Genomic DNA, 12,973 nt, shown 5'->3' with positions numbered 1-12,973 from the left:
AAAAACCAGTAAGTATAAAAGTAGAAAGTAAAACAAAATGTTTTGTTTTACCTCATCCAATTCTTCGCCACTTTTCTGCAGGTTTTGCAGAGTGAAAGAATTCTGAATATCCCAATTTTCAAAGTGGCAATAATCAAATACAATAAAGCCATTTTCTTCAAAAGCATTAATATGATGAAATATGCAGAAGCCATCGGTGTAATATTTGAAGGGAATTATCTATAAAAGGAATGTGAAAATAACTTAAGAAAAGTTGCTTTTTCAATAAACATGTCACCTGAGAAAATTAAAAGGAATAATTTAAATATTCCATTGCTACAGATAACAAGCCAATGTTTACTTGTTCTTGAGTATACTTAGAACATAGAACATTACAGCACAGTACAGGCCTTTCGGCCCACGATGTTGTGCCGACATTTTATCCCGCTCCAAAATCTATCTAACCCTTCCCTCCCACATAGCCCTCCATTTTTCGATCATTCATGTGGCTATCTAACAGTCTCTTAAATGCCCCTAACATATCTGCCCCCACAACCTCTGCTGGCAGTGCATTTCACGAACCCACCACTCTCTGTGTAAAAAACTTGCCTCTGACATCCCCCTATACCTTCCTCCAATCACCTTAAAGTTATGCCCCCTCATGTTTGCACCTCCAAAATCTACCTCCCAATCTGCTCCTCAGTGTCTCTGCTGCTACTGGGGGGTCTGTAGAAAACTCCCAAAAGAGTGATTGTTCCCTTCCTGTTTCTGACTTCCACCCACACTGACTCAGTAGATGATCCTTCCAGGACATCCTCCCTTTCTACAGCTGTGACACTGTCCCTGATCAGCAAAGCCACTCCCCCACCTCTTTTACCTCCGCCCCTATCCCTTTTGAAACATATAAACCCCAGAATATCCAGCAGCCGTTCCTGCCCTTCTGACAGCCAAGTCTCTGTTATGGCCACAACGTCGTAGTTCCATCTACTTACCCATGCTCTAAGTTCATCACCTTTGTTCCTGATACTCCTCACATTAAAGTAGACACATTTCAGCCCATCCAACTGACTGGAATTTTGCCCTTTCAACCGCCTATCCTTCCTCACAGTCTTTCTGCACTCTACATTTACTTGTACACTAAATGAACCAACCTCTGACCTATCACTCTGGTTCCGATCCCCCTGTCAAACTATTTTAAACCCTCCCTAACAGCTCTAGCAAACCTGCCCGTAAGAATATTGGTCCCCCTCCAGTTCAGGTGTAACCCATCCCTTTTGTACAGGTCGTACCTTCCCCAGAAGAGATCCCAATGATCAACAAATCTGAAACCCTACCTCCTGCACCAACTCCTCAGCCACGCATTCATCTGCCAAATCATCCTATTCTTACCCTCACTGGTGCGTGGCACAGGCAGCAATCCACAGATTATTACCCTTGAGGTCCTGCTTTTCAGCTTCCTACCTAACTCCCTATATTCCCTCTTCAGGACCTCATCTCTTTACCTATGTTATTGGTACCAATATGTACCACGACCTCTGGCTGTTCGCCCTCCCCCTTCAGAATGCTGTGGACCCGATCCAAGACGTTCCTGACCCTGGTGCCCGGGAGGCAACATACCATCCGGGAGTCTCTTTCACGTCCACAGAATCTCCTGTCTGCCCCTCTTACTATGGAATCCCCTCTCACTACCGCTTGCTTAAAAGTATAAATTTACTATTCCATCAGGATGTATCTTAACAGCATTTGAAATGCTTATAAGTCACAGGTGTAAAAGAGCATATTCCTTCCTGATAACCAAGATTCATCAAATACCAACATATGTTCACAGTTTTGTTTCTAGGTTTGCAATAACACTACTGCTCTGCCGTTTTAAAGGAACATTTGCTTGTTCCTCATTTTTTAAGCCCCCATCATCCATGAACCACACCTAACTGAGGAATTAAGTAACTTGTTGTCAACTCTCTGCCATGTACCTCCCATGGCAGGAGTGGGCATTTTAAGGAGGAGACTTAACTCCCTCTGCTCAGCTGAATCAGGGTAAAATAGGAGTTAAGGTTCCAAGAACACAAAGTACTGGAGGAACTCAGCAGGTCGGGGAGCACCTATGGAGGGAAATGAACAGTCGACATTTCGGGTCGAGACCCTTCATCAGGACTGGAGAGAGAAACGGGAGATAGCCAGTGTAAAAAGGTGGTGGGAAAGGGTGGAGCAAAAGCTAGCAGGTGATCGGTGGATCCACGTGAGTGGGGTGGTAGGCAGGAGAGGGGTGCGTAGCAATGATGTAAGAAGCTGGGAGGTGATAGGTGGAAGTGACAAAGGGTTGAAAAAGGAGGAATCTGGCAAGAGAGGACAGTGGACCATGGAACGGTGGGCAAATAGAGAGGCCAGGGGAGGGGAAAGAGAGGGGGTGATGGGGGCTGGTGGGATAAGGGAAAAACAGGAAGGGACAGAGGGGAGTGGTTACCAGAAGTTGGAGGAATCAATATTCATGCCGTCAGGTTGGAGACAACCAAGGCTGAATATGAGGTGCTGTCCCTCAAATCTGCATCTAACCTCAACTTGGCAGTAGAGGAGGCCGTGGACAGACATGTCGGTGCGGGAATGGGAAGTGGAACTGAAATGGCTGGCCACCGGGAGATCTTGGCTGGTACTGCAGACGGAGCAAAGGTGCTCGATGAAGCGATCCCCCAACCTTACTGCATCGGGTCTCATCAACGTACAGGAGGCCGCACCGGGAGCACTGGAGACAATAAATGAGAGCAACGGATTTGCATGTGATATAAGGACCGAGTAGTTCACTTCCTGCATGTTCCTGCTTTTCATCTGTTATAATGGTGCTGTGATTTTCTTTGGAGTGAAAAGCTGTTGAGGCACCTATTTAACGCAGGCACGAATCTTATCAATAATTGCATCTGGTAGCCTGTTACATCCCTGCAGCTTTAACTGCTACTGAACAAAACATCTGCCAATTGCTATAACCAGGCAAAAACCCAGCAGAGTTCTTGTTGGCTCCTTTGTGAGCCAAGACTGCTCTCCTCAGCCCCAAAGAGAAAAGGTGAGCTGCTGTGTATAGGTTCCATACTGCTCAACCTCATCACTAAAGTCCTGTTACTGCTGCCTTAGTGGACTTCCACACCATTTTATTCCTTTACAGGATGTGATCAAGGCCCATACCCTGTCACTATTTGTTGTGTATAGCCACCTCAGAGAGCTTCAAGATGGCAACAATATCATAAAGGACTTCAATGGACGAGGCAGGGACTAGGAAAGGACAGTAGGTTTTCATCCCAAAGGAAAATCAATGAACCAGTTATCATCTTTGTAGATCCAAGATTTTAATTCCTAAATTTCTTAAAACTGAATTTAAATGTTCAAACCTTCATGATGGAATTTGAATGCAAGTTCCCTCAATTATGCATCCAGACCTGTGGATCATTTCCTCAGTGACATCGGCCTGAGGAATGTTAATGAGGTTTAATCGTTAACATAGACAAGGGTTCAAGTGCAACATCTACCCTGGGGGGAACCAAAGTCTTTCCAGCTTGTTTTACTTATTTGTTTTTTAAGGTTGTGGGCATGCTGGCAGAACCAGTGTTTGTTTATTGGCTTTATCCCTAATTGCTCTTGATACCTTCCTTAACAGCTACAGTGCCTCAAATGAAGGTCCTCCCACAATGATGTTGGGCAGGGAGCTCCTGGATTCAGCTCCGGAAGCGATGAAGGAACAGCAATATATTTCTAAGTCCAAGTCAGCATGAGGAGCAACTCTGAGGGGAATCTGCAGGTGGTGGTGCTTCCACTTATCCGTTGTCCTTGTCCTTCTTGGTGATACAAGCTGTGGGTGAATAACTGCAGTGCCTTTTGTAGATGGCACACACGGCAATATTGGTGGAGGGAAAAAATGTTTGGGTTGGTGGATGTGCCAATCAAGTAGATTGCTTTGGTGTGCAAGGTATTGAACTTCTTGAGTGTTGTTTGAGCTGTACACGTGCAGGTAGGTGAGATTTGGTCCCAACCTATGCATCATAGGTGATGTAATGGTCTTGGGGTGAAATGGCACCATATATCACATTGCTCTGATGCTTCCAGAAACTTTATTTCATGTAAAATTCTCCCATTCTCATCAAGTCTCTCATCTTGTAAGCAGAGATGACATAACATAACAGGAACTCGACATCAATGGCTATAGGATTCTTCCATGTTGAGCATCGCTGTCAGCCTGACCATACACAAGGTCTGCAAGTCTGAACTTTCCAGCAGGGATCACTAGCGATTGATTGCGAGGTTATTCTTCATTTTCTCCTTTCGAGCATGGTGTCAATGACAGAGCTCGCAGAGCCATATTGGCTGAGATTAGCCAACAGGACAAAATCAGAAAACAAACAAGAAGTTCTGGATCTTCAATGCGCACTTTTAATTCTAAAATACATTTTTACCAACAGAACCTTTAGCGACGTCTTTGGCCAGCCCCTTCCCTCTTTATACACCACACTTTTATTTGGCTGAAATTGCAGCTGTGACTCGTTCAAAGGCCTATCCCAACACCGTTCTTGAGTAAGCCACCTTGAAAGCACATGTTGCCAGAATGAGAAGTCCACCTGCCCTGAAAGTTCTTCCTCCCTGAAGAAAGTAATGCTTTCTCCAATTACAACTTTCTGCTCATGATATGGTTGATGTGGCAGACACTATTGGGATACTGTTGCTTTATTACCATATCAGTTCATTCACAACATGAATATCCTTCATAGTTGATCAAAGGTGACATCACAGAACACTGAATAGTTTGTTCTACCCTACAGCCTTTGGTACATAAATGAAACTTGCATATGAACAAAGATAAAAATCTGCAAAAGGTATAGTGTCAATGAGTTACCTCTCCTGTGTGTTTATTAGCTACATGGATAACGGTGTTGAGTTCCGGCTCCCAGTTTATTGCGCAATCGAAACTTTTACCCCTGAGTTTGGAGGTGAGAATTTTCATTACGTTTATTTTTACAGGTTGCTCAACAAAGATGATGTAGTTTTTGGTCATTCCTGTCACAGAAAAATAAAATGTTGTAAGTATTTTCTTTATTATCTTCTCTCATTCCTTTTGACATTAATCAGATCCCACATTGCAGGCCTGATATTATGACTAGGTTACTCATCCAAAGATTCTTAAAAACAAAGAAAAGCATTATTTTAGATAGCTTGTGATATGTCTGTTATACGGAAAGTTTTTAAAATGATAGAGAAATACTTAAGTTCATCCTTAAAATAGGAAATATAAATACTGATTGACATTTTAAGCAATCAATTAGTAAGCAGAACGAACCAAAGCTGTGGTAATAAGAAGGCTTTGTGCTGTCCTCTGGTTTAAAGCTACAAACTATCCTGGCCCCTTCAAGCGCCTCCTCATCATCTGATAGTTGTGGAGGAACTGCAATGACATTATACGTCGTACCTACAAAATAAATCACAAATATTCAGCCCATTAGATCCATGCTTGTGTTTGTCTGTGCCTAAGCCCTTACTGTAATCTGACTTCACCAGTACAGTGCATGCAAAGGAAATCAGGCAGGTCCAGGACCGACTCCTAGAATTAGATTCATACAGGCTCTTCGGCCCAACCGGTCCATGCCGACCAAGATACCCATCTAAGGTAGTCTCATTTGCCTGCTGGAGAGAAAGTTGGAAGGAGGATCAGGAATGAGCGAATGAAAGAGTGAGGTTGGGGTGAAGATCAGTCCCTGAAAATTGTAGCAGGGGAGTAGTGATGATAACTGTAAGAGGTTGTAACAGGCAGTCAGGCAATGAGAAGGGTGCGTTCAGCATTCAGAAGACTAACAGCTGGGTCGGGCAGAAGGTTGGAAAGCTGGCAGGAAAGAGCTATGAGCCTGGAACTGAACCAAGATCAGTGTCCTCTCCCAAGCCAACATCCCCAGCACTGAGGCTCTACTTACACTCAATCAGCTATGTTGATCAGGCCACAACACTTGCATGCCCAACACCATACACCCTAAACAGACACTTTTTTCCAAGCTCTGTCAAGAGAAGAAATTACCAAATGGATAGAGGAAATGATGCAAGGATGTATTCAAAGTCTCCTCGAAAAAAATGTCTATTTGAAAAAAAAATCCCTGTCAATTCTTGGGAATCCCTGCCCTGTTACACGGTGACGATAGCGAATTCAGGATGGTATTGCGAGCTTCAAGTCCATGCATTGAGAACACACAGAGACACTGGGTGGATGGCAGGAGAAGCACACCACCTCATCCACCTGGTCAGGTACCACCTGCCCCATCTGTGGAAGGGTCTGCTTCACACTGGTCTCAGCAGCCATCTCAGGATCCTGGAGTAGAAGCAAGCCATCCTCAGTTCCAAGGGACTGCCTGGGAAGAAGATGCGCCTGGAGAGCAGTTCATGTTGTGAGTGGGGGGGCGCAGGGGGGAGTCCATTCGCTGTATTACTCTGACCAAGGAAGAGACAAGTATCCAACAGTGGGCCTGGGTTTACTCAGGAAACTCCTTTAAGCTGAACCGACGCAGTCTGCTTAGATGGTGTAAATATATTTTCTCTAACTTCCATACAAAATGAAAGGAGGCCATTCAGCCTATCAAGTCTATGCCATCTCTCAGAGCAATGCCATTCCCTCACTTATTTTCTCCCTTTCCCACTGCACTCAATTCTCCTACCACCCACCTACACCAGGTTTAATTTACAGCAGCCAACTGTCCCACCATCCAGCACATTTTTGGGATGTTGGAGGAAACCAGAGCAAATGGGGGAAGCCCACAAGGTCACAAAGAGAATGTGCAACTCCTCGCAGACAAAATCCACACTGCTGGAGCTGAGGCAACAGCTCTAGCCGCTGCACCATTGTGCTGCAGACTGAGTCATGGAAAATCGTGAAGTGGTATCCAGGGATGCGCTGCAGGTTGTTGGGCTCATCTGTGGATCTCCTGAGCCTTCCATGCATTGCATGAGAGATGCAAGGAAGATTTAGAACAAATATTGTAGACTTTGAGGTCCACAAGGTAAGGTTCTGATTTTCAGTAATATTTTATTTTTCACAGAATTTAGATTGCATTGTTATGTGATATAATTTCTACATATGAATATTCTATAATTTCATCTGAGAAATGATTTGGAACAGAAATCATGAAATCAGAATTGGAACAGCGGAGAAAGAGGCCATTCAGCTCACTGGGTCTGTGCCAGCTCTTTATAGAGAAATCCAGTACGTTCCATTCCCTCACTCTTTTCCCATGGGCCTGCAACTTATTTTGCCTTCAAGTGGTTTTCCGATTCCATCTTGAAAGCCAAAGTTAAATGTGATTCATTCATAATTAATGCAGCACATTTCAGATCACAACTGCTAGCTGCACAAAAAGTCTGTCCTTAATGATCTTGTAGATCTTTTGTTGAATACTTTATATCTATATCCTCTGGTTCTTGACCTCTCCATCAAGGGGGACTGCTTCCCTCGATTTACCAAGTCTAAACTTGTCAAAGCTTTGTATCTCTCAATCCAAGCTCCCCTCAACCTTCTTCTCTCCAAGGAGAACAAACCCAGCTTCTCTTAGTCTATCCCTATCCCTGCAATCATTCTGGAATTTTACAATGCACTCTCTGTAAGGCCTCTACACCATCCCTACACCCCAATATATGTACAATTCTCTAGTTGTGATATAACCAATGTTCCATGATGGCTCAAAAAAATCATTTTGTTTTTGTCCTCTTTCCCTCTATTTATAAAGCCCAGAATCTACGTCATTGCTAACTGCCTCTTCAACCTGCCCTGTCACCTTTGACAATTTATGGACGCATACACCTCGGTCACACAATTTCTGTACCGCCTTTAGAACTGTACCACTTTCTTTGTATTATCTTTCATTTTCCTGCCAAAATGCATCATTTGTACTTCTGCCCCATGTTTCCACATTCCAGCAACTTATCCACAACCTTCTACGGTTTATAACTATCCTTGTCGTTGTTTACCAGAATTCCAAGGTAAGCAGCATGAACGGACTGAGAGATTATATCCTACACACCAATGTCTGTCAGCAATAGATGTCAAACATTGCAGTGGTTCCAGCACTGCTATCTAACACCAACCCCCCCACCCCCCTCATGTTGCTCTGCATCCTATCCTTAAGACAACTGACATTGTCTTTAAATGTGAGCTCTTCCAGGATATTGCATAAGTCTAACCACCACCTAAAAAGATTTTTTGATAAACACTTCTTTCTACATGGTTCATAGAACATAGAACATTACAGCACACTACAGACCCTTTGGCCCACAATGTTGTGCCCACATTTTGTACTGCTCTAAGAGCTATCTAACCCTTCCCTCCCATTTCCCTATCATTCATGTGTCTATCTAAGAGTCTCTTAAATGTCCCTAATGTATTTGCCCCCACAACCTCTGCAGGCAGTGCATTCCATGCACCCACCACTCTCTGTGTAAAAAACTTACCCCTAACATCCCCCTTACATCTTCCTCCAATCACCTTCAAATCATGTCCCCTCATGTTAGCTACTGTTGCCCTGGGAAAAAGTCTCTGACTGTCCACTCGATCTATGCCTCTTATCATCTTGTACACCTCTATCAAGTCACCTCTCATCCTCCTTCTCTCCAAAGAGAAAAGCTCTAGCTCACCCAACCTATCCTCATATGTGTTTCTAGTTATCTCTGTGTGAATCAGCAAGATCAACAAAAAGGAGTAAGTTTCTCCAAAAGGTGTGTGTCCTCCTCTGGAAATGTTATTAAAAACCTTCTAAATATTGGTAATCTTGATTCAGCACTGCCACATGGGTTTCCAAATTGCTAATCCTTTTCAAATGTTCATTAAATTCCTGTCATTCATCAAAGGATTAATAACCAAAACCTGTCATCATGTGAATTAAGTAATTTGAATAATAAGCCAACTGGAACCCTGCAGAAATGTATATAATGTACGTAGTTGCACACTAATGACGGAATGCATATAGTTGGTAGTTATTCTCCTCCAAACCAGCAGGGGTGATGGTGCCTTTAGGTGGTTATCTTGTGTCATTGTTTTATTTCATTGGCAGACACTATGGCTGATCTCCAAAAGGACTATGTTAGTTGATTTGTGCGCTCAGCAGGGTTGAAGAAAATAAATAAACTTCCTAAAGGACAAAACTCAGCCTCTACCCTCTGTGTAAGTTAAGATGCAACAAACTTAAGCAATGCATATTGCTAGCAAAAGATGATTAAATACTTTGGATATAATACCTCACCAGACTAACATCTTAATTTTTAACAGAAATAAATATGATAAAGCAGTAACACAATTCTTCCTCTTAAATGGAATAAAACTCAAAACTGTAAGGTACATTTCTATTGCACGGGTGCTATTGCATTTCCCAAGCATGAATTTTTCATGGCCAATTGCAAATAAAAACCTGCTAAGAACAGTTTTAGCATTTTAGTTAGCTTCGCTGCACAAAACCTAAGCTTGGAAGACTTAGCAGCAGAAGAGCAGCACAAAAGTCTAACATGTTTTTCAACTATTGGCTCTAAAAGGTAGAGGACAAGGGATAGGACTGCCACATGGAAGAGAGATTCATGGATTATAAGCATGGAATCTGTTGCAATAATGTCAGCTGACAGGAAGGATTTCACTTGTGAATGCACAATGCACCCATCCACATGTAAATAAAATGTTGTAAGTTTGCAATAGGCCCAACTCCAAAGTAGTTCTCAGAGAACGTTTGTAGACATTAAAAAAATCATTATGTTATTAACTGTTATATATACCATTTTTGTCATGGGAGTTGCCCATATTGTAGGTTGTCCCATCAGGATCATAATGTGGATGGGCTGTGGCTCCATTCACTGCAATGAATTTGGTCAAGTTTATCTAGAAAGGAAATCATAAACAACATAAAGATTACTTCTAAGACTCAGTACTTTAGTGTGGTATAACATGCAGTTGTGAATGTGTCTGCAATGCTCGTAGTGGACCCCAGTGTTTCTCAGGTAGAAGTGCATTGAATTCATATCAAGTGACTCCCTTGAGTTTGAGTGAGGGCATAATCGGCAAAGGAAGGTGACCTCTCCCAGCTCTGCCTTTCGATGCAGAAATCATGTGCGATGACCAAATTCTTCCCAAAATTCTTTTACTAGCAAATTAGGCATTTGTTTGAGAAAGGGAAATATTATGCATTATGAATGAGAGAAAAAAAATAGAATATTAAATGAGGCAATTTATGTGGACAAAACTGCCACACACCTGAGTAAAATGCCCCAGTTCAGCTCCATAACATTCTATTATCTTTTTTTTAAAGCAAATGGCATCAAGAGACAAGTTAGATATGGTTTTTCTGATGTCAATATAATAATTGATGAAAGATCAATGTGCTTATTTACGCTCTGTCCTTTCCGAAATTTTGACTTGTTTCCTCAGCTTGGGCATGTAACGTAATTGTACATGGTCCTAAAAATCAACTGGCAAACTGCAACAACTGCACAAAGAGTGGTTCACTGCATCTTTGTTAATGGGGCCGGAAGATGTTTGTGACATCTTCCAGCAATCATAGAACATAGAACAGTAAAGCACAGGAACAGGCCCTTCTGCCCACGATGCTCTGTCAAAGTAAGCAAGTTAATGACACTGAATCAAACTAATCCCTTCTGCCTGCACATGGTCCATATCCCTCCATTGTCTGCGTATTCATGTGCCTATCTTAGTGTCTCTTAAATGCTTTCATCGTATCTGCCTCCACCACCACCCCTGGCAGCGCATTCCAGGCACCCAGCGCTCTCTGTGTAAAAAACTTAACCCGTACATCTCCTTTGAACTTTCCACCTCCCACCTTCAGTGCATGCCCTCTAGTAATAGACATTTCAACCCTGGTAACCCTCTCAACTCTATCCATGTCCCTCATAATTTTATAACCTTCTATCAGGTCTCCCCTCAGCCTCCGGCACTCCAGGGAAAACAACCCCAGTTTGCCCAACCTCTACTTATAGCACCTGCCCTCTAATCCAGGCAACATCCTGGTGAACCTCTTGTGCACCCTCTCTGAAGCCTCCACATATTCCCTATAATGGAGTGGCTAGAATGGAATGCAATGCTCCAAATGTGGCCTAAGGCTGCAACATAACTTGCTGACTCTTGAACTCAGTGCCTCAACCCATGAAGGCAAATATGTCATATGCCTTCTTTACACCCTATCAACTTGTGCGGTTGCTTTCAGGGAGCTGTGGACTTGGACCCCAAGATCCTTCTGAATCAGCTGAAAAATTATAGTTGTCCTTGCCATCATGCTTTGAGAGAACTCAGCTTTAAAAGGCTCTGAACACAAGCTATTGACTGTGAGAAACATAACAGCTGGGTTACAATAAGGAGTCAATACTTTTGGCCACCTGAGGTACTTGTGTATCTGAGGAGCTACCCTTTGCCATAAAATGGAGGCTTCTCATGTATGAATTTTGTACAAAGAAGCTTTTAGGAGTCGGTTGTCACAGAGTCATACAACATGGAAATATGCCTTTCAGTCACTGAGTCCACACTGACTGTCAAGAAAGCATTTGCACCAATCCAGGTTAATCTCAGTTTATTCTATCCACATTGTCATCATTTCCCTCCAGATTCTACCACTCACCTGCGTAATCAGGCCAATTAACCTACCAACCCATGAGTTTTTGGGAGGTGGGAGGAAACTGGAGCTTCCGGAGGACACCGATGCGGTCACAGGGAGAATGCGCAGACCACACAGCCAGAGACGGAGGTCTGGACTCAGCTTGGATCAATGAGCTGTGAGCCAACAGCACTGATCAGGTACACAATCTGAAAGAATTCAGGCTACATCCTGAACTTGTATTGCCTCTCTCTGCTCACATGACACCTGATTCCTCAAGACTGTGTACAGGGTTAGCTTGGTTGAACAGTAGAAAAAGTTGTTAGAAAGTTTAAAAGTTTTTTTTCACCTGAAGTGTAACCTATTGTAATTACCAAAATTCAATTTGATCATTTGGAATGTAATCGATAAATTGTGACTTTGGAACATTAAAAAAATTGAAACAAAAATCTGACACAAACATCAGACAGGAAGACTGTGTTGGATTTGACTGTTTTAAGTAGTTTTTTAACATGTACAGTATAGTGTTTAATATACCTCAAGTGGCTGCACAAGGAATGGCCGCTTCCTAGCTTATTATTCGTCCATCAGGTGAACATGTGTTTTCTCATGGGTTGGTTTGGTCAAAGGTATCTAATAGGTTTCTTGATTGGACTATTGTTAGCTAAGGAGTACCTCTTATCTCAGGTATAAAAGGTGTCGTTTTTTTGTGAAGCACCAAGTTGTTTTCAACTCATTCTTGGACTCCTGAAAGAACCTGTGGTTTCGAAAATAACCGGATCTGACAATGGGGAGTGTAAAATTAGTGTTAGAGCAAGGGAAGGCTGCATTTTCCACTGCTTTTGGCAATGGACTTTACCTTAAAAGTAAGACCTTTCAGTCAAAGTTACAGCAGTCAGGAAGGATGACCTGGTCATTCACCAGATGATGTTGGCAGGTGGACCACTGAGGAAGTTACTGCAGTCAGGAGGGGGAAGCTAGTCACTTTCCAAAAGACATTGGAAGATGGACCATTGACAAAGGGCCACAGCTGAGGAAGTGAGCTGGTCATTCACTGGATGTCACTTCTCATGGAATCAGTGAAAGATTGACTACCATAATAGGCATAGGGTAAAGCATAGTGCTTAGCTCATAGTGAGGAGGGATAAAGAAAAAGGAGATCCCAATGTCAGCTCTTACATCAAGATTACTATAATCTCTCAACTTCAAATAAAACCATTTCACAAGGACTTCTGGTTGCCATTGACTAAAAGAACTCCAGTCAGGAAATCTGAACAGCCAAGGGTAATCACATTAGCAGCCCATTGTAAACACAGAAGGCAGTGTGATTCCAGTCCTACAATACATATGTAATAATGTTTGAATTAAGTTTCCTCTCTAGCAGCAAAAAAACAACATAC

At 42.7% G+C, this 12,973-nt stretch overlaps 1 protein-coding gene and 1 long non-coding RNA gene across 2 annotated transcripts in view; one reads left to right on the top strand and one right to left on the bottom strand.

Moving 5' to 3' along the window:
- Nucleotides 1-12,973, bottom strand: part of LOC127583620 (carotenoid-cleaving dioxygenase, mitochondrial-like) — a 41,882-nt gene that overhangs the window by 12,028 nt on the left and 16,881 nt on the right. The window contains exons 5-8 of the mRNA XM_052039783.1: nt 9,748-9,850; nt 5,294-5,422; nt 4,853-5,013; nt 52-219 (exon numbers count right to left, since the gene is read on the bottom strand). Of these exons, the coding sequence (XP_051895743.1) occupies nt 52-219; nt 4,853-5,013; nt 5,294-5,422; nt 9,748-9,850 (561 nt within the window). The remainder of the gene's footprint in view (nt 1-51; nt 220-4,852; nt 5,014-5,293; nt 5,423-9,747; nt 9,851-12,973) is intronic.
- Nucleotides 3,652-9,083, top strand: LOC127583621 (uncharacterized). Its single transcript, XR_007958284.1, has 3 exons — nt 3,652-3,763; nt 4,978-5,036; nt 9,039-9,083. It is a non-coding gene; the product is annotated as an uncharacterized LOC127583621 (long non-coding RNA).

This window comes from Pristis pectinata, chromosome 27 (assembly GCF_009764475.1).
Source record: "Pristis pectinata isolate sPriPec2 chromosome 27, sPriPec2.1.pri, whole genome shotgun sequence".
Lineage (NCBI taxonomy): Eukaryota > Metazoa > Chordata > Chondrichthyes > Rhinopristiformes > Pristidae > Pristis > Pristis pectinata.
Note: the sequence above shows the minus strand (reverse complement) of the source record. Positions and strands in the feature narration are given on the sequence as shown.